The sequence below is a fragment of the Aristolochia californica genome, unplaced genomic scaffold (genome assembly GCF_029961685.1).
Source record: "Aristolochia californica isolate CCGP_79_NKW_82.1479 unplaced genomic scaffold, dmAriCali1.0.hap1 SCAF_12, whole genome shotgun sequence".
Lineage (NCBI taxonomy): Eukaryota > Viridiplantae > Streptophyta > Magnoliopsida > Piperales > Aristolochiaceae > Aristolochia > Aristolochia californica.
The window spans coordinates 19116303-19138867 of NW_027181793.1; the positions used below are offsets into that span (position 1 = coordinate 19116303).

The 22565-nt window shown below is 40.8% G+C and overlaps 2 protein-coding genes across 6 annotated transcripts in view; one reads left to right on the top strand and one right to left on the bottom strand.

The window, feature by feature from the left end:
* The window catches only part of LOC137945639 (TOM1-like protein 5), a 34475-nt gene extending 22936 nt beyond the window's left edge, over positions 1-11539 (bottom strand). For 2 of the 5 annotated variants that reach the window (XM_068791592.1, XM_068791595.1), the window contains exons 1-2: positions 10654-11539; positions 10179-10299 (exon numbers count right to left, since the gene is read on the bottom strand). In XM_068791592.1, the coding sequence (XP_068647693.1) occupies positions 10179-10279 (101 nt within the window). In that variant the 5' untranslated portion in view covers positions 10280-10299; positions 10654-11539. Of the gene's footprint in view, positions 1-10178; positions 10300-10653 lie in introns of those variants that run through there. The other 3 variants (XM_068791594.1, XM_068791593.1, XM_068791597.1) reach the window with 3 other exon arrangements.
* A 5435-nt stretch (positions 11540-16974) lies between these two features.
* On the top strand, positions 16975-20985 carry LOC137946643 (pyruvate kinase 1, cytosolic-like). The gene is made up of 5 exons (XM_068792970.1): positions 16975-17119; positions 18199-18295; positions 18378-18475; positions 20135-20290; positions 20842-20985. Exons 1-5 carry the CDS (start codon positions 17051-17053, stop codon positions 20983-20985), a joined length of 564 nt encoding a protein of 187 aa, XP_068649071.1. The 5' UTR covers positions 16975-17050.
* Positions 20986-22565: the final 1580 nt, after the last annotated feature.

A 22565-nucleotide genomic window follows, 5' to 3' on the forward strand; every position in this document is an offset into this window, starting at 1 on the left:
TGTATACAAGGGTCAGTTACCGGGAGACACAATCACATCAGGAGTACAAAACCGAGATAGTAAATGATTTTGCTCTCGTGAAATGTCAGAGGTATTGGCGCCGCCCGAAAGCACGGCATGATATCAGGTTTCCTCGCTCAATTCAAGGCTTCTATAATAATCCTCCAAGAAACCAAATGCCAAGAAATGACTGATACCATCGCAAAAGAGCTCTGGTCGTGTCCCTCAATTAAATGGGAAGTTGTGGATGCTATTGGTCACTCAGGAGGTATTCTTCTAGCATGGGACTCAACTTTCTTTGACTCTATCAACGTCATTAAGGGGCAATATTCATTGGGTATTCAATTTCGTGATCTCTCCTCCGGGAAACTCTGGTGTGTGGGAGGAGTATATGGTCCGACCAGATACAGAGATCGGAACTCTTTTTGGGAGGAACTTAATACTCTTAAGCAGAATTGGAATCTCCTGTGGATCTTTGCAGGAGACTTCAACGCTATCCGATATTGTCAAGAAAAAAAGCCTCCGGCAGTCCGAATTTCGGCCTCTATGCGAGGCTTCTCTGATTTTATTGGGGGACTGTCCTCAATATGGAGATCTATTTTTTTGCTTCTTCAGAATTTCTCTTCAGCCTGTAGATTTTTTGTGGGTAATGGAAGATCTCTTAAATTCTGGGATGACTGGTGGACAGGACAGGCACCTTTACGGAACTCCTTCAGCACTCTTTTCCTTCTCTCCACTCACAAGGAAATTACAGTTGCGAATGCTTTTGAGGGAGGGAATGTGAACCTACACCCCCGAAGGGGTTTAACAAACATGGAGGCCATGGAAGCCAACAGCCTCTTAGATGCTTTGAATCATGTCAGAATTTGGCCTTCCAATGAAGACAAGCTCATTTGGTGGCCTAACAAAAGTGGGAAATTCTCAGTTGCTTCGGCATATGGATACATCAACGGTTGGGATCCGACGCAAAGGGAGCATGACATCAACTTCGTCTGGAATCTATGTGGCCCCCCTAAGGTAAAAATTTTCATGTGGAGTGCCTGTCAAAAGTAAAATTCTCATGGCTGATGTGCTCAGAAGAAGAGGTCACCCATCTATAGATCCACTATGCCCTTTCTGCCACAATGAAGATGAATCCACCAGTCATACTCTTCTTCAGTGCCAATTCTCATGGACTGTGTGAACCTCTATTTTAAGCAAATTGGAGATTCAATTTTGTATTGTTGTCGACCTGATAAGCTTTTGCAAGTCGATCTTGGGATATCCCCTTCCTGGCCTCGGTAAATTGATTATCTCAGCTTGTGCTAGCTTCGTTCCTTGGGGGCTTTGGAATGAACGGAATAGAAGGCGGTTTGATGCTAAAAGTGAATATGAGGCTAGAATTGTTGATAGAGTGATAGGGCAAATATCAACCTAGTTATTGACAAAAAAAAACCCTCTCCTCTTTCAAAGGCACTGACATTCGAGACAACTGGAGCAATTTGGCGAGGATGCACATCGGAGCTAAAATCCCAGCTATGCAGGAATGGACCCCTCCGGAAACTGGCTACCTAAAACTAAACTTTGATGGATCTTCTCTTGGAAATCCCGTGATCGCGGGATTTGGGGGCGTCATTTCAGACTCAACTGGGAATCAATCTTTTTCCTATGCTGGTCCTTTAGGCATATCCGACTCAATGTCGGCGGAATTATATGGCCTTCTTAATGGATTGCGGGTGTTCAAAGACAAATGTAGTGGGCCTATTCACATCGAAGGAGATTCCAAGGTGGTGATTGGTTGGTGCCAACGCAATTTTTCTCCCCCCATAGAGGCATTGGGATGTATTCCAGGAAATTTTGGATATTGTTTCTTCCTTTTCTTGTATTTGGTCTCACATTCCGAGATTTGCTAATTCGGCAGCAGATGTGCTTGCCAAGGAGGGAGTTTTCCTGCAATCTCTCGTTGTTAAGGATTTGCGCCCTCGGCTTTTGTAGTTTTGTAGTTTTCTCTTCCTTCTTTTTAATAAAATTACATCTTCATAAAAAATAAAAAAAATAAAAAAGAAGCAAGAAGGAAAATTAGCATTTGTTACCCATTTACTACTAATGAAAAAGAGTTATAGGAATTGGGAGAGGCATGAGGCGTCGTTGGGAGGAGTGTTCCCCCTCCACGACACTTCTTCCCCAAAAGTCACTGCGTGGGGAAGCGCCTGAGCACCTACCACCGACGATGACAACGACGCCGACGCCGATGAAGACGACGACAACGGCGATGAAAGTCTCCAACCTTTCCAGCTCTGCCGGACTTCTCGATCTCAACCGAGTGGAGGCAAAGGGAGACGGAAAATGGTGCACAGCAAGGGGTTGGAATTCCGGAAAAAAAGAAAAACGAAAGGAAGGGGAAGCATCGTGGGTTTGCGGGAATTCGGAAATCTCGCTGGAGCTAAAACCAGGAAGATTCGACAAGGTGATACGATTAACCATGAAAAATGGTAAAAAACGATCCTTCATCTTAATCCCGCTGGCCGAAGCCTTCGATTTTGTGAGTTGTTTCGTAGACGACGAAATGTCAGCTATCCCTCGGCTTCGAGAGATCAGAATCAGAGAACTCTCATTCTCCGTCTCGGTTTTCTAAAAAAGAGGAACGAGAGAACTTAAAATCGTCCAGCGCAGGGGTATGTAGATCATAGCCCAGGTCTACCTCCCAGAAAAATTTGGCGCATCGCTCTGTTGGAAAGAGTTGAAGGAAAAGATACTAAGCTTCATTCCACCGAAATCTGGTTCGAGACTTCCATCCACTCATTCCGTTCCCCCCAGAAAAGACGACCTTCTTCCCCCTCCCTTTTCCATCTCAGAAATCTAACCCACCTCTGAACCTCAGCTGCCTTTTACCGTCCGCCCAAAAATCTCCCCCCCCCCCCCGCCCTCCAAGGCCCAAAACATTGTCATACATTTACCCTCTGACCTCTTCTCGAATGGATTTAAGACGCTACAATCAGCTCTCAAGGTGGTGACCAAGTCCGACGCTTGGACAAACGAATCCCTCGCATCCTGGATCCAAGATAAAATCCAAGTCGACTACCTTCCCAAAACTTCCTGGCTGAGCTCTCGGCAGTGGCTGGTTTTTCTTAATTCGAGGGAGGAAGTGGAGGCAACCCTCGATGCAAGCTTATGGGAGCTCGAAACAGAGATAGCAATGTCGGAATGGGAGGAAGACCACCTTGCATCATCCCCACGGACAATGGATTTCCGTCAAAGGACTTCCAATTGAACTCTAGGCAGAAAACATGATGGAGAAACGAAAGATGGAAACTGCCACGGCCTTCGTTGCCCCAAACTCGTGTTGGCATGAAACCCTCTTCACAAAGCTAATTTTTTGTGGGAATTTCGTCTGGATTGAGGTATCTTTCAGAGACATGAAGACTCTGCGATCGCTGGAATTTCGCCAGACTCGAAGGGGACGACCACCTTTGGATTCCAACTCACCTCCCAACCGAGTCAACTCAGGGTTTAACCCGTCGGGTCCAGGTGAGTCAACCTCCTTGCCGAGTTCTGGATCTAACTCACTTTCAAATTTAAAATCTCGGGGGAGTATTTCGAGAAGAGATCCTGACAACTCGGCTTTTGAAGTTTACAATGCATTTTCAAAATCAAACTCTATGTGCGGAGTCCCAGAAGCAGATGGCTGCTGGCGTGGCGCTCTGTCCAATGCTGGACAGAGTCCCGATGACTCCAATACGTGTCCGCAAACAGGAGCAACAGCTAGCTATTGGCAGCGTTCTTTGCCCCCAAGGATGGGCAGCTTCCCGAAGACTCAATGGCGTGTCCTCAAACACCGTATATGCCCCAAAAAATTCACACAAAGTCCGATACGGTCACGTTCTCCAAAGCGGTATTTGCTATTTCAAAATAAAAAACAGATGGTGAACGTCAAAAGGGCGAAGCGTGCTTATACTCCGGCTCCCCGCCCAAAGAAGGGCAGTTCCAAAAAGGTGACCAAAGTCCAATTCAGGTGCAAGCTTCGAAGGTCTAATGGCTTGTTCAAATTCAAATGGGGATTATTCAATAGGTGGAGTTGGCTCGGCTCAACGTCAAAAGAAGGGCAAACACGCTTTTCAAGGCAATTTTCAAATTGTACGTCAGAAAATTCAGTGTCTTTTTCAAGAATCCCCCCATCTACTCTTTCAAATCCCCAAATCTTTATCTCCCACTCACCTACCCCTACCCTTTCGAACCCTGAAATCCCACAATCCCCAACGTCCTCCTCTTCCCCAACATCCTTATCTCACTTCTCAAATTCCCAAAAAAGTTGTCGTGCAACTTGCTTAACCAACCCTCCCCCCCAGAAAGGTCCTTTCGTTACCCCATCTTCCCTCTCAACCCGTCCTTGTTCTCCACCTTCTCGCGATCAGTGTCACGTGTATTCTCAGCACAACACTGATTCCGAGCAGAACCATTACATCAGCCCGAGCATTGAAACATGCCTGCTCTCCTTCTCACTTCGGAATGTTCAAACTAACCATGACTATCAATTCACGACTCCCGAGCCTCTAAGAGAAACTAGCCAAAGGAAACAACTTGATCAAGGCCCTTCTATGATCACTGGTAAGGATTCTGATATCTCAAATTTCCCTCGCTCCCCCGGATCAGGAATACCAGCGTCATCCCACTTGCCCCTTCAACCGCCCATGGTGCCCCAAAACTCTCATCTTGAGCCGCATCTAAACCCAACCTCTCCCCCAGTCATTGCTACTTACCAAAGAAGAAGGCGACGGCAAGATATAGATACTACTGCTTTGGGAAGTTCGGTGTCGGTTAACCCCCAAAATCAGGAGAGACCAGTCAGTGCCCAAACTCCTCTTTCTCCTCGTAGACCTGGTCGTCTGGTCAAGGAACTCCAAAGTCAGAAATATGATGAGGAAACATGGCAACAAATGATGGTTTTGGCCTGCCTTATGGGAGCAGTTTTCAAAGGTCCGTTGCCTGGGGACAGGAATTCATCTGGAGTCCTGAAGCACAGTAATAAATGATCGTGCTCTCCTAGAATGTTCGAGGAATTGGGGCTTTCCGGAAGCGGGGAGTGATCTCGAGTTTCCTCTCTCAATTCAAACCCTCTATTGTAATCCGCCAAGAAACAAAATGTCAAGCGATGTTCGATGTTATTGTCAAAGAGCTTTGGGCGAATTCTTCTATAAAATGGGTGGTTGTTAACGCTGCTGGTCATTTTGGAGGTATCCTAGTCGCTTGGGACACGACCCATTTGAATTCCCTGCAAGTGTTTGAAGGTCGTTTCTCTTAGGGTTTGCAGCTCAGGGATCTCTCCTCGGGTAGAATCTGGTGTGTAGGGGGAGTTTACAGTCCGACTAGCTACCGTGAAAGTGGCCTTTTTTGGGAAGAGCTCAGTAACCTCTACCAGTCCTGGAGACTCCCTTGGCTTTTCGCAGGTGATTTCAATGCTATTCGATACTGCAATGAGAAGAAACCGCCGGTCAATCGCATTTCTACTTCTATGAGGGGTTTCTCCGACTTTATTGGTGGATGTGGGCTGGATGAGATCCCCCCCCTCAGGGAAAAATTACACTTGATCGAACAACCAACAGCAGCCAATTTTGTAAAAATTGGATCATTTTTTGGCTTGTCCTGATTGGTTGCAGTTATTTGGGAATGTCTCTGGTCGGGTTCTGAACAAGGTGGGGGGTCAGATAATTGGCCAATCATGTTGACCACCTCTTTCGAGAAATGGGGTCCTTCTCCTTTCCGGTTCAAGAATTCATGGTTATCTACCAAAATTTTTGAGGCTCATATTGATGAATGGTGGACTACGGGTCCATATCTTGGCAGCGGGAGTGTGCTTTTCCTCTAAAGCTTCAACTCCTAAAAAAGAAAATTAAGGAATGGGCCACAAATCATCGCTCCTCTCTGGTTGCTGAGAAGTCTTCTATTCTCTCTCAAATTGCGGACCTAGACTTGGCGGAAGAACAGAGGTATTTATCTCCAACGGAGTTCTCTACCTAAATCTCTCTAAATTCTAATCTTAATTTAATTCTCCATCAAGAGAAGGTCCGTTGGAAACAACGTGCCAGATTTAAATGGCTAAAGGAGGGAGATGCCAATACAAAGTTTTTTCATGCAGTGGCTTTGGCTAAGCGTAGGTCCTATCGTATTACCTTATTATGCATTAATAATGAGGTAACATCATGTCGGACTTCGATTACTAATGTGTTGCTCAAATTTTTCACAGACCTATATTCGGAGGAATGCCCTAATAGACCGAAACTTCAGAATATCAGGTTTTCTCGTCTCTGTCCAACTACTGCTTCTTTCCTAGAGTTGCCGTTTTTAGTCGGAGAAGTTGAACGTGCTGTTTTAGGCATGGAAAGTGGTAGGGCGCGGGGCCCTGACGACTTCAATGGAGATTTCTTAAAAAGATTTTGGCCTCGTCTCAAGGGGGATATCATAGCCATAGTTAATGGGTTTTTCAACAATGGGATCACATTCAATAGTATCGGCGCGTCTTTTATTGCCTTGGTCCCGAAGAAACCAAGTGTGGAGAAACTTGAGGATTTCAGACCTATCAGCCTCGTCTCAAGTGCTTATAAGATTATAGCCAGAATCTTGGCTCACCGTCTAAAAGTTCTCCTTCCAACAGTTATTCACAAAGGGCAAGGCGCTTTCTTGAAAGGAAGAGAGATTCTAGACTCTACTATGGCTGCACATGAACTTATTGACCATTTTTGGCACAACAAGGACCCAAGAATTGCCCTGAAGCTAGATCTTGAAAAGGGTTTTGACAGAGTAAATTGGATCCTGCTGGATGAGATTATGGAAAAGATGGGTTTTGGCAACAGATGGAGATTCTGGATTAGAAGTTGTGTGGGCTCGGCATCGTATTCTCTCCTCATCAATGGCTCAGTATGTGGTTATTTCAAAGGGACCAGAGGAATTAGACAGGGAGATCCACTTTCCCCGCTTCTATTCAATATGGTTGGTGAATTTCTATCTGTGATGTTCTACTCGACAGGTAATCTTGGGTGGCTTCCTCCTACTAGTACCAGTCAAGCTTTTAATATTCCCATTCTTCAATATGCAGATGATACCATCATTTTTGGAGTTGGCAACATTGATAGTGCAAGAAGGATTAAAGTTGTGTTAGGGCTCTTTGAATTAGCCTCTGGTCAAAAAGTAAATTGGGGAAAGACTTCTCTCATAGGCTTCAATGTTAGCCCTGAGCTTCTTACAGAGATGGCAAGTATATTTGGATGCACAACAAGCCACCTACCTGCAACATATCTTGGTATACCTCTTTTCAATGGTCGTATATGCAAGAGTCTTTGGAATCCGCTGGTTGAAAAAATTGAATCCGGCCTTGCCTCATGGAAGGGGCGTCTTCTTAGCAAAGCGAGGAGGCTCATCCTTCTCAAGTCTTGCATTGCAGGAATCCCCAACTATGCTCTGTCCTTTATGCCTTGTCCCGTTGCAATTTGTAAGGCTATGGATAGGCTAAAAAGAAGATTCCTATGGAGGGGATCGAGCGATGCTTTTAAATACCATTTGGTTAGTTGGGATGATGTATACATGCCGAAGAATATGGGCGGACTGGGAATCCGAAAATCTAGGGACATGAATCAAGCACTGCTACTAAAATGGCTAAGGAAGTTTAATACCCACTCCTCAAATCTTTGGAAAGAAATGGTTCTCGCTAAGCTGGGTGGGAACCCTCATTGGTGGATGCCTGGTGGGAATCAAAGAGGTCTTTCCTCAATATGAAGAGCTTTATACCTTCTGCTTCCAAAATTTCATTATGCAAGTAGATTCTATGTGGGCAATGGCAAATCACTGAAGTTTTGGGAAGATTTGTGGGTAGGGCAAGAGCCTCTGCAGGTTGCATTCAGAAGTCTCTTTCTCCTCACGTCTCGCAGAGACATATTAGTAGCAGAAGCTTTTGAGGGGGGGTTATGAGCCTCCATCCTAGAAGGGGTCTCTCGGATAGTGAGGCTTTGAAGGCTAGTCGTTTGATGGACATTGTTGCTTCGGTTAAAATCTGTCCTTTGGAGGCCGATAAGCTCATTTGGTGGCCAGATAAAAAGGGTTCTTTCACGGTCTCATTCGCATATGGCTTCTTAAATGGCAGTAATTCGTCTTGGAGGGAGAATGAGATCAACTTTGTATGGCGTATATGTGCCCCTCCAAAGATAAAATTCTTCATGTGGAGTGCGTGTCAAGGATAGATTCTCTCGGCAACCGTGTTGAGAAGAAGAGGACACCCCTCCATTGATCCCTTGTGCCCATTCTGCAACTCTGACACTAAAACTACAAGCCATATTCTACTTCTATGCATGTTCTCTTGGAAGGTGTAGACCAGCATTCTTGGAAAGTTTGGGCTACAATTCTGCATGGCAGGTGATCTACTCTCGTTCAATAAATCTCTCAATGGTACCCCTCTACCTAGACTTGGAAAACTGATGCTCTCTGCTTGTGCCAGTTTCATACCGTGGGGGCTTTGGAATGAGCGCAATAGAAGACATTTTGATGCAAAATGTGAATCTTTAGATCGGGTTGCGGACCGAGTGGTAGGTCATTTATCAACTTGGCTTATGGCCAAGAAAGCCTTCTCTTCCTTTCTGGGCTCCTCTTTTCGTGAAAACTAGAGAAATTTGGCTATGATGCACAATGGGAAAAAGCTTTCTGTCATGCAAGAATGGACCCTTCTCGATCCTAGTTATCTCAAGTTAAACTTTGATGGCTCGTCTCTTGGTAATCCTGGGATTTCTGGTTTCGGATGAGTTATTTCAGATCATTCCGGTAATCAGCTTTTCACTTATGCTGGCCCTCTTGGTATATCTGACTCTACGTTTGTAGAGTTATATGGTCTCCTCACATGTCTCTGCGTCTTCAGAGATAAAGGCAGTGGGCCTCTTCATATCGAAGGCGACTCAAAAGTGGTTATAGGCTGGTGTGAGAGTGCATCCTCTCCCCCGTGGAGGCATTGGTATACCTTTAAGGAAATTTTAGAAATTACCTCAATTATTTCTTGTATTTGGACTCACATTCCGAGATCCGCAAATTCGGCGGCAGATGTGCTTGCCAAGCACGGAGCTACCCTACAATCGCTAGTTGTAAGGGACATGCTCCCCCAAATTTTGTAATTTCTCTCGTTTTATTAATACATCTTTTTCAAAAAAAATAATAAATAATGAAACAGGAAGGGCCTTTTTGGTTTGGATTCCAAGGAGGCAAAGTTTCCCCTCTTCCAGAACTCTTTTCCTCTTCTATTTTCTCCCCAAATCACATATTTTTCATAACTCATCAATTCTGCATGATACGGAATCCAAAAGCAAGTTTCATCCAAAAGAGGTAAAATAATAGCATTTTGGTCTCTAAACAAAGACCTGTGCAGCTCACCATTCAGGCAGGAATAGGACATAAACATGCTTTAACCCAAAAGGCACACCAAATATTTGCCCCCCATTACGGTACCATCTAAAGGAGCAAGATTATAGGCCAGAAAAAAAATTATAGGGAGAACAAACAAGAAGAAGGCTACAGATAAGAGAGATGCCACAGGAAGTCTAACAGCCTTGAGGAGCCTGACCTTGAATCTCTCCTTTAAATTACTTAACGAAAACTATAGTAAAGAAATAAAAATGCCTATCTTTCCAAGTAACATGAAAAAAAGTGTACAACCTAATAAAGATCGGCTAAACTTGATATATAACGACTCATACAGCATCCTATGAGAGAGAAGGATAGAATTACAACAAATACCCTTTAAATAAACAAACTAAAATGCCCTAGGGCTACAATTTCCAACAGAGCTATTTTAGAATGTTATCTACTTGAGATTGGAAATAAAGGTCTGATATAAAGAAAAGAAAGACAAGGTAAGAACACTATGGGAAGCGGTGTGTATGTGTATAATTCCTAATGGTGGTACAGTTAGTGGTGCAGCATTAAACTAGATACATACGGACTCATACAGTTTAGTGGTGCAGCATGATACATACAAGAAGTAGCCACAAAAAAAAAGTTAGAATGTTAAAATTCCTCCTCAAAGTTAAGAGCACATATAAAATAGAAACTGGCTGAAAACAAATTTAAAGAAACCAACCAACAGTTGGTGGAAAAGACAAAATGTGTAGATATATAATTCACGAATTGTAAGAATTTAAACCAAAAAAGAAGTAAGGTCCTCAACACACCCGTGATCATGAGCAACTAATTCACAAATTTCAATATTTCTTTGCCAGTCCATCTCCTTCAGTTTCTCACTTGTTGCTAAATGTACAAGTTCTGACGACATCGTTTGAAGCCCCAAACCACCTAAAAGTAGATTAGAAACACCAAAAACGTAGAGCAACTTAGGCAAATTACTTCTGCATAAGAACTCAATAAAATAAGACGAAATTAAAAAATTCAATTATATCATCACAAAAGGAGTACATCAGCATGACTAAGTCCTAAAATTAGGCTTCATAATATACTTTCCACAGAAGGTAATGACAGCCAGAACCAATACCAACTCCAAGTGACACTAAATTAATACAAACAAACACTTCAGATATCACTAAATAGTGAACCAAGAAAGTCAGTGCTCATGCCAGAAATGAAATCAAGAGTAGGAAAATATTTTTAACTTCAAAATCATAAACTGGAGACCAGGATATTGAAATGTACCGTCGACGAATAAAGAACTTGTGCCCAAAAATGACGTAGCTGGCAAAGTTAGTTATAAGTGTTTTACAGGTTGCATCATTAAAGTGAGCAAATTAGCAGAATCTAGGACTGCAAAAGATTCAGGACATTTTTCCAAAAAGTATATACACAAAAAATTTGACGGTGCACTTCTTGTTAATAGAAGTCAGACTGGAATAGAGATGGAAGAGAGTTTCGGTTTCGAGAATCGAGCAGAAGTTAAATCAGGACAGAAGTTAAATCCAGTATGTAAACCATGGAATACAAACAAAACACACAGACACATAAAGCGAGGATTCTATACAAAACGACACAACAAGTACACACTCTTGGCGCGCATATGCCAATAAGAGAATTTGACATCTCAACAATATCAGACAATTTTTACGAAAATCAACAATCGGACACACTCAAAAACTGTTCCATCTTAACGCGGACTACAGCACACTAACATAAAAACCAAGATCACTAGTCCGCAGATCGCAACCAACAACTATCAAGCACCTGAAAGGACGGAGTTCAAATCAAGGCTTGGGCCGAATCTCCACTCGAAGAACCAAACAACTCAGACAAACACAAAAAAAAAAAGACCGAAAATACCGAGCAAGTGATGTTATTCCAGACTCCCGCTAGGTTTATCTTTCGGTGTCGAGAGCCGGAAAGAGGGAGGAAGATGCCCGTCGCATTGGTAGGCCGAAAATAAAAGAAGAACGGAAAGGAGGAGTGGGGAGCACCGCCAGGGAGATGACAGTGAGAGACGGGGAAAAAAAAGCATATAAAAGAAAGGAGGGAACAACTACAGGACAGAGTGTTTTCGGACGTTTCCGTGCCACGATGGAGCGCCTTTTGCGGTGCCTAACGAGCAAGGTCGATTCCCGAGGGTATTGATGCACGGCTGGCAAGAACCAGATGAACAGAACCAGATGAACTGGCCTGACGTAAATAATGAACGACAGATGGATTTCGTGGGGTCCGCAGTGATGACGAGGATTATGAAAAAGGCGAGTGAGATTCTGGAACTTTCGAAACGGCGAAGGTCGAGAGGAGGGAGTGCAGGTCGTTTTCGAAGTCTAGGAGAAATAAAATTATAAAAAAAAAAATATTTTGGATTCTAACATCTCGATGAATGACAAAAAAAGTGGGAAACCACTTAAAACTTTTTTATAATGTGGAGATGAAGAACCGCTTCATCTCCAGTATCCAGATGAAATGATTTCAACTGATGAAGGGCTAAATACGGTTGATCTTCATCTCGGACTTCAAGTTGACTAACCCCCCCTAAAATCATAAGAATGAAAATAAATCCAAAAATGGAGAAGAGGTAAATCACCCAAGATAATGGACAAGGAAGGGAGAATATGTAGGAGGATAAATATTAGCCTCTAGGAAGCCACCTAGTTGACCTAAATCCCCATCCTTGAGAAACCATCTTGGTTATTGAAAATGTTGAACTTCGACCCCCCTTTCCTATTTATAAATTAAATATATAAAAATTGCATTCATGTTCCTATAGCCTATGAACCCTAGAAATTTAGTTTCTAAGTAAAAAACACTTTCGATAAAACCTAATTATACCTTCCCCTCAAACCGAAGTATATTGTTTTAACTTGTTACAAAATTTGTCTCATAATCTCATAAGCATAAAAAGAACTGAAAAATTGGTCTTCAAGTAGCTCAAGTCTATGTGCTTCTATAGACATAAAACTTCAATATCTTTGTGTCAAAGTCTTCATCTTCCATTTCCCCTGATGTTCTCAATAACAACTTGTGGAACTCTTGATCATTGGTCATGTAAAAAACTTTTTCATGGAAGCTTTCTACCAAATTTCTCATTCTTTGTACTTCTTTTTTTACTATTTGATTATCTCAAGTTGGGGATAAAAAAGACACAAAAACCTAGCTAGGACAAAACAAATATGAGAGAAAAAATCATTCCTAGACAAACAACAAAACTTCAGACATCGGTAAAAAAATATTGAAGTTTGAAAAAAAAAAAAACTCTACTCAATTTCAATGGCAAAAAATAATTCCAATTTTAGGGCATGAAAAAGATACTATTCACTTTAAAAAGGTAGGAAATACCAGAGGCACTCAACAATGTATGTAAAAGGTAGCAACACTCGTACTTCAAACAAAAGGAGGCACACAATTCAACACTTATACTTCTAAAATTTGACCCTTTAAAATCAATTGATTAATGAGAATGACTAATTTTGACACAAGAAAAGGGGGAAACCATTTAAAAAATTGCAAGACAAGAAATTAATTAAAGCCAATCATGGGCTAAGACATTTTGCGGAAAATCATGAAGCATTGATCTCCAAAAGAAAAGAATATACTTGGGAGCGGAGACAATTCTAAGGACAGATTTGAGAGAGGAGAGGGGAAACTTATGATCTACCCTATGCTTTAAACTTTTATTTATAGTTGTGGAAGAAAGTTTATAATAACTACAATGCCCTTGGGGTTACAATATTTGAAAAGGAAAAAAAACATAAGTAAACATACCTCTTCTTAGATAATTACACTATTGTATCATCCTTACGAGAAGATTTTTAAATTACCTCATTTGCCATGTCCTTATGTGGAGGGTAATTATATTGATGCCACTTCAAGGCGATGGTTATGGACATGGCATTTTGATAAATAATTATGAATATTTTATATTTTAAAAATTGGAAAAGATCATGTATTTATCTATTTTCGTCTATTATTTAAATTTCAACAAAAAAATGTTTTTAATTTGGAGTAGTCCTTTTTTTGTTAGTTTGTCACTCAACCTCTTTCAACTTCTCCAACAACTCCGCTAGTCCCAAACCGCCACCTACGCTCGTCTTCACTATACAACGGCCATCTTCTCCGCTTCCTCTAACGAACTTGCTTTCGTAACTTCTGACTCTGATTCCTAACGCGATACCTAGCTGCAGGGCTCTTCCTCGAAACGGTGGGACACAATGCAGGGTAGTCGGATGGTGGTAGAAGAGCCTATAAGGCTTGCTTCTCTTCTCATGTCCGCTAAACAGGTGATGTCTCCTTCTAATGAATGACAAGCTTCATTTTTGTCTTCGATTAAGGATCCGACTATTTATATCGACCCGATTAAGGATCCGACTTGTTACCCAAGATCTTAGTAAGGATCCAAATATATACCCGCATCAGATATTCTCGCCTGCATCAGTCTCCTCGGGTTAGAAAAAACTCGCCCTCGAGTTCATAATAGCTTTAGTGGAACCCAAAAATGAAGGACACAAGGGTGAGACATGAAAAACATCTGAAGTCCGCAAATGAGAATGGCCAGCTTTGCCTGCTCAGGCGGCAGGCCAAGAGGTGGATCCTCCGCGACGTCTCCATGCTCAACCTCTACTAAAAACATGGCGAGTGGAGGATGAGTGGGTCTTGCCTTACGAGATCGAACAGTCGCGTCGGACACAACAATCGCACAAATACTACGGTTAATGGTCATACTGCAGACTGGATCAACAACGAAGCAGGTCGAGTGGAAAAGATTGGCTCTCAGCCAATCATCCCCGAAAGCCCCCTGGGGAGGCACCAAACTCTGACGAACAACCAGAGGCACATGACCATCACCACACAACACAACACCATCATCAGCAACATCATACATAGGTGCACCAAGCCCCGTAGTATCACCGACCATGTCTTCCTCAACATCGGCATCATCATAGATAGGGTCACCAAGCACGTCAATCTCATGGACCACGCCTTCCTCTACATCATCAGCATCAAACACAGGTTCCTCAACATCATCATCATACACAGGGTCACCAAATGCCTCGTTGTCAGGTAACCGGTCGATGAATCCTTCAGCCTGTAACATACTAGAAAACTCGGGTAGCGTTCCTCTGAAACCGAGGTCGAAAGATTGATCTCCCTGACAGCAGTGCTCCCTGAATCCTAAACTCTGGTTGTTGAACCTGGGATCGTAATGGTGAGCTTCCATCTCATGAGACCTAAAACCCTGCGTCATGAGACGCTAGGTTAACTCTGCAACTTGTCTCTACAAATCTACAATTTTCACTAACTTGGCGACTTGCCTCTGCAAATCTTCCATTATCACTGCTTCAACATTACGGTTGCGACCACGACCACCAGCCATGGAAGACAATATTTGTCCACTTTTTTTTAATAAAAAAATAAAAAGAAATAAGATAACTTAGGGTTTTTCCTCAAATCGAAAATACCTCGACGCTGGAAACTGTCCCGACGCCGATGGAAATTTCGGAGCCCCTTTTTTTTACGAAATCGAGACCTCTCCGGCGGCCCTTTCCGACCGTCGTCTCCAGCAACCCGAGGTGCGCCTGCCTCGCCGAAGGTTCTCCTCTCTCGGACGAACCGCTGTTGCGGCACCACGAAACCTCTGTTTCGGCACCTTTGTGTTCGGTCAGTCCCGAACTTGGTCCGTTCGGCCAACTCCGTCGACGGTTGTTCCAGCCACGGCAACGGCAACATCGTACGATAGTTCAGGCGGTGACGACGTCGATGCCGAACCCTTTCCCTGTCGATTCCCTATCTTTCGGCAACTCCAGAGCTTCTGCTCTAATTTTGCACCTGCTCGATCGAATCCCGAGTTTTTTTTCTGGCAACAACGTTGAGCGGTAGCTCAACGGCGACGACGTCATCTTCGTCGACCCTTCTGCTCGCTGCAGTGTCTCTGGCTAGATCAGCTTCTTCCTGAGTCTAAAACTCTGATACTAACTGACGCCGGACAAGATAGCGATTATCCTGTAGGCGGATCAAATTGAGAATCACGGGAGGAACGTAAGGAATCCGCCTTGAAATCGTAGAGAAATTCTCTAAGTCGATTCAAAATATAATTATCATTCAACTACCCAGAGAAAACCTAAACAACCTTTTAAACAAATTCAACGCCCCCGACAAGCCCGGGCTGCAACTCAGAATAACACGAACCCGAACCCTAAGAATTATGGTTCAACCCGGGTTCAATACAGATCCGATTAAGGACCCGAGTATGGACAAACTCCGACTAAAGATTCGATTAAGGATTCGACTATTTACATCAATCTGACTAAGGATCCGACTTGTTACACATATTCGATTAAGGATCCGAATATATACCCGCATCAGATTTTCTCGCCTGCATCATCAAGTCTATGTGCTTCTATAGACATAAAACTTCAATATCTTTGTGTCAAAGTCTTCATCTTCCATTTCCCCCGATGTTCTCAATAACAACTTGTGGAACTCTTGATCATTGGTCATGTAAAAACTTTTTCATTCTTTGTACTTCTTCTTTTACTAGTTGACTCCCTCAAGTTGGGGATCAAAAAGACACAAAAACCTAGCTAGGACAAAATAAATATGAGAAAAAAAATTATTCCTTGACAAACAACAAAACTCCAGACATTAGTAAAAAAATATCGAAGTTTGAAAAAAAAAACTCTGCTTAATTGCAACGGCAAAAAATAATTCCAATTTTAGGGCATGAAAAAGAGACTATTTACTTTAAAAAGGTAAGAAATACTAGAGGCACTCAACAATGTATGTAAAAGGTAGCAACACTCGTACTTCAAACAAAAGGAGGCACACAATGCAACACTTATACTTCCAAAATTTGACCCTTTAAAATCAATTGATTAATGAGAATGACTAGTTTTGACACAAGAAAAGGGGGAAACCATTTAAAAAATTGCAAGACAAGAAATTAATTAAAACCAATCATGGGCTAAAACATTTTGCGGAAAATCATGAAGCATTGATCTCCAAAAGAAAAGAATATACTTGGGAGCAGAGACAATTCTAAGGACGAATTTGAGAGAGGAGAGGGGAAACTTATGATCTACCCTATGCTTTAAACTTTTATTTATAGTTGTGGAATAAAGTTTATAATAATTACAATGCCCTTAGGGTTACAATATTTGAAAAGGAAAAAAAACATAAGTAAACATACCTCTTCTTAGATAATTACACTATTGTGTCATCCTTACGAGAAGATCTTTAAATTACCTCATTTGCCATGTCCTTATGTGGAGAGGGTAATTATATTGATGCCACTTCAAAGCGATGGTTATGGACGTGGCATTTATCATAAATAATTATGAATATTTTATATTTAAAAAATTGGAAAAGATCATGTATTTATCTATTTTCGTCTATTATTTAAATTTCAACAAAAAATTGTTTTTAATTTGGAGTAGTCCTTTTTTCGTTAGTTCCGTCACTCAACCTCTTCCAACTTCTCCAACAACTCCGCTAGTACCAAACCGCCACCTACGCTCGTCTTCACTATACAACGGCCATCTTCTCCGCTTCCTCTAACGAACTTGCTTTCGTAACTTCTGACTCTGATTCCCAACGCGATACCTAGCTGCAGGGCTCTTCATCGAAACGGTGGGACACAATGCAGGGTGGTCGGATGGTGGTAGAAGAGCCTGTAAGGCTTGCTTCTCTTCTCATGTCCGCTAAACAGGTGATGTCTCCTTCTAACGAACGACAAGCTTCATTTTTTTCCCCATAAGCGACTTGATCAGGGGACTTATCGGTCTGCCTGCAATGTGGTGATATCGTGGTTTTACTGTATGTGCTGGCTAAGTTCGTTTCTCTTATGACTTCTTTGATCTTCAAATTGTCAACTTTTTTTCTGCCGTTGAATGGACATTTTAGGTCATAATATTTTTCCATTTTGCTATCGTAGATCATATAGTTCCTTTTTTTCTACATTTTTGAATCTCCTTTTATCCTTGATCTGGTCACGTTGCTTTGGTTGTGGTGCTTTGGCACATGTTGTCAGATTTGAGCCGGCTTTCGTATCTGGTGTATCATTATGAACTTTATCTCGGGCTATTAGTTTCGTTCTTTATGCGTCTTGTTGTTGTTGTCCTCATTATGTTGTTTAGCTAGTTTTTCTTTCAAACTCAATTGTTTCAATTTGTTCCTTTGTTTTGAAACTCGTTTCAATATGTTCCTTTGCTTTCAAACTCATTGTTTCAATATGTTCCTTTGCTTTCAAACTCATCGTTGACTTCCTATTTTTTGGTGCCTAAAGTTGCAGTCTGTGTCCTAAAAAACTTCCATCTCACAGTAAATTTTGATCTCTGAGCAGTTTGAGGCATTAAAATTAATTATTTCTCTGTTGAAAAGCCCTTCTAGTTTGTGTTTTATTTTCAGTTTTCTCTTTTCTAACTTTTAGATTGATATGATTAGTTCATTATCAGATAAAACTGTACATCAGTAACACAAAAATGTTAGTTTTTATCAACATTCTAGTATCATCCTAGTGTAACTCCATCCACGTTTTTCGGATCCAAGTCTCCCCAGGATCAGGTGTTCAGCATTCAAACAAAAAGTCAGTCAGTCCATTCAAGCTATTTTAAGCTCTACTATTTTTCTATGTTGGTCTTTTGTGTTTTGTTCATCATTTACATTTTAGCCCATTACAGCTATTTTAAGATCTACTTTTTTTTTTCTATTTATCGTTTTCTCATTGTTTGCAACTAAATCTTAAGGTTCTTACCCTATGAATCTGATTATGGTGTTTGACCTTGCCAGAATTTTTCCCCATCATTGACTAAAATTATTGGGACCTTGGGGCCTAAATCTCGTTCAGTTGAAGTGCTATCTGAATGCCTTAAGGCAGGAATGTCAGGTGATTATAAAAAATAATGCCTATTAACTCATGTATTATGTTAGCATTTCTGTGACAAATGTTTCTTGTATTATCTTGGCAGTTGCACGCTTTGACTTTTCTTGGTTAAATGATGAGTACCACCAAGAAACTCTTGACAGTTTGAGGGCTGCCATGGAAAATGTGAAAAAACTATGTGCTGTAAGCTACAAATTCCACTTGTTTATACTTTATTTTTCTCAAAATATTATGACTATGTTGATAGTTTACCTATCTTTGTCTACAGGTGTCTTTGTAATGCACCTAACATGTATAAATATTCATAATGTACATATGTACATTATGCGTATATGTATTTTTTTTGAAAAGGAAAACGTGGATGGAGTTACACTAGGATGATACTAGAATGTTGATAAAAACTAACATTTTTGTGTTACTGATGTACAGTTTTATCTGATAATGAACTAATCATATCAATCTAAAAGTTAGAAAAGAGAAAACTGAAAATAAAACACAAACTAGAAGGGCTTTTCAACAGAGAAATAATTAATTTTAATGCCTCAAAATGCTCAGAGATCAATATGTAGATACATATATATCTATATATATAGATTTAAATTTGTTTATATTAAACTATTTAAATTGAATGACTTAATACTTGATTTCTTCTTGTTTTATATATTTTTCTCATGTATTCATGATTGATGTTCATTTTGAGTTTCTTTTTATTTTTGTTATTTTTTAATAATATAATGAAGACAATATATTAAAGTAAATGACATTCCTGTAATTAGTATAATTTTTTAAAGAAGAAATAGGTGGGTGTAGCTAAAGTTGGTTGGACTTAAGTCACACAGATAGGGACATGGATGCATGACTTATGTTTGCGTATTTATGATGCATATTAGCTTCATATTATTGTCGGGTTTAAATTGAAATGATTAGAATCCTTCATCCAAAATCTAGAGTAACCTATATCAAGCTAACATTTGACAACATTTAACAGGTGAGTCATAACAACTTGGCATAACTTTAACATGCCACTATGGCTAGAGCTCAAGTTTGACAAATATGGCTCATTTGTCTCTCCTCCACAGATGGATGACACTGCTCACGTAAATTAGGTTAGGCCCTTGTAGAAATGACATATTCACATAGAAATGCTTTATGAGTAATCTGAGGCTAATCTCTCTCTCTCTCTCTCTCTCTCTCTCTCTCCACACAAACACACACACACACACACACACACATGTGCGCCATCACACACTCGCACACGTACACACGTACACACGTACACACACACATGTACACTTTTTTCTCTTTGACAATCTGGTTAGCAGGCAGCACATCAAGTCCACATGCTTCGAACTTTTGATCCAAAATTAGATATTCTCAAGAAGTTCCAATATTGTTTTCTAAAATAAGCTGGATTGACAAAATTGATGTTGGTTGTTTCCTTTCACATCCAATTTTGGAAGTATTTTTTGGGAAAAAATAAAAATCAAATTCTATCATAAGCTTATTAAACATCATGAAAACAACCTTTTTTCGCTTAGAATGAGCTTGTCTATTATACTGTTTCTCTAATCGAGTACAGATCTTAGTTTTCTCAATGAATTTGATCGGTTGTACTCGCAGTATTAATTGGAGATTGCACACACCAACAATTTATTGGGGCTACGGTTCTCTCTTTTATTTATAAGGAGGGGAGCTCTTGCAATTCCTGTAGATTGAATACTCTAGTATAGACTTTCAATCATTTTAACAGAAATTTTATATACATACACTGAAGTCTGCTTTTGGCAGTCCAACAAAGTTTGTTGATCTCTGCAAATGTATTGTTTATTCACTCTTGTTCAGGTCATGCTGGACACAGTTGGTCCTGAGATTCAAGTGATTAATAAATCTGGGAAACCCATTGTGCTGAAGGCTAATGATCATATTACCATTACTCCAGATCTCTCTGGGGAACCATCACATGAGGTTTTACCTATTAATTATCTTGCTCTTGCTAAGGTATGTTTGAGATTTGGTTTGTTTCTACTTCTACAAGATTTGTACTCGTATATTATTTTGTTTATCTAAATTTTCTGTCTTGGATTATTTCAGTAATATTTCATGGTTGTAAAAGGATTCATGCCTATTCAAATGTTGTTTGCCAAATGTTATTTTTCTTTTTCTTTCACTGTTTAGTAGATTGATTTTATAAATAGAGAGAAAGAGAAGGAGAGAATAACTCACCTTGAAAAGGGGAACGCTAAAGTGAAAAATCATTTATATAAGAAGGATAGCCAACTAGTGAACTTCAAAAAAAAAAAAAAAAAGGTTACGAAGGGAATTAGCTATTCTCAACAAAATATGGACGAGCAATCCCTCCTCTAGGAATGGATCTACAACTGTTTTGGTGAATCCAGGTTTTAGGAATATAGGCACAAGAGATGGCAAAGTGTCCTCAAATTCCATAATGTGATAATCAAACATCCAAGGGAGAGAAGCGGCTTCCTTCGACAAAAAGAAGCAGGCAACATGTCTGCATGTCATACAATCATATTTGCTGGATTTTGCAGAGGCTGACATGTTTCATACTGGCATTTCAATCTCAGCACAAAGTGCTGCTTGGCGTCTTTAAGTTAAACTTTGATGGTTCCTCCCTCGGCAACCCTAGGATAGCGGGATTCGACGGAGTTATTTGTGACTCTCTGGGGATCTAGATCGTCTCTTTCGTTGGCCCTCTCGATATTGCGGACTCCATGGCCTCCTTAATGGACTCCGTGTCTTCCTTGATCACTGCGTTGATCCCATTCACATTGAGGGAGACTCTAAGGTGGTGATTGGTTGGTGTGAGCAATCCTCAACGCCTCCGTGGTATCATTGGGACATTTTTTTGAAATTATGGAAATTGTTAGCCTCTTTGATTGTTTTTGGTTTCACATCCCGAGATCAGCTAATTCATGGCCAATGTTTTGGCTAAGCAGGGAGCCTCCTTGCAATCTTTTGTTGTTAGGGGTTAGCTCCCCCCTTTTTGTTTCCTTTGGTTCTCTCTCTTAATAAAATTGCCTTTCATAAAAAACTAGAAGTTTAATGGAGTTTCCTTCACCCCTCCACCAAGTTGACTTGGGTCAAGATTCTCCTTCGACAAGAATCCTTGTTGAGCTATCTCTAAACATGTAACCCCAGTGGGAGCGCTGTTTCAAAACATGGGATCCTGCCTTTGAGCAGGTTCTCTAATTCATTTAGTTACTCTAATTACCTAAACTTGATAACTTACTTCCAAGAGCTCTTTGCCACCATTTTTTTCTTTATATTTTTCCTTTAGGGTAATCATTGGAGCAATCCGATGTCCTTTTGACTATGCAATTCTCTTCCCATTCATCTTTTATGCCAGCCATTTCCGCAACTCCTCCTATGTCTCTTTGCTCTAACCATCGAGCACGTCCCTTAGACGATACAAGCCAGGTTACATGTTTTTTTCATGCAATGCGTTCATTCATGAAGGGAATCAAACACTTTACGCCTTCCCATCCTTCCAAGCTTTGACATTCCATTTTTCTCTTCCAGAGATGGAAGGAAAATTGGTATGTTTCAGCTGAAGAAAAGAGATTGTAGGCCTCAATGCCATGCTTTATTGTTTGAAGGACCATCATAAGATTGTTTGGGCACCCTATTCCCTTTCTTCCATAGTGAAGTTCTTTTATACTAGATTATGGATCATTAAGAATCTAGTGTGAGGCTATTTTCAACAACCTATTCATGTGAAGGTCCTTAGTGTGGTTTTGAATATGTTGGGTCAAGGCTCCAAGGGTCTACTGTCAAAACTCAGGCTTATAGTGGAGAGTCCCAAACCAAGTTCTATTGCAAGGTTCTAGATCATTTATAACTGATTTCAGGAATTTAAACAGTATTATTAGTATGTTGAAGACACCCGATTCCATCGAGTTTGTGGAGACTTTTACGAAAGCAGGACCATGTGTCAACATTAAGAAAGGCATTCTAGCCACATCAAGTCTCATATTGTGGGCTATGAGATTTCTAAGGAGGATATCAAGTTAGATGCAGCCAAAATTTAAGCAATCTTTTGGTGGACCCCACCTTCCCATGCATTGAAGGTAAGGTTCTTCTATGGTTTTGCTAGTTTTTCTCAAAATTTTGTAAAAACGTTTTGTGATGTGGGAACACTCCCACATAGATAAGTGTTAAGAAAAAATGTTGATTTGTAAGGTTGAGAAATAAGCCCCCTAAGTAGCTAGTCGTTTTGTGATGAAACCGACCTACATGATATGAAAGCAGGACG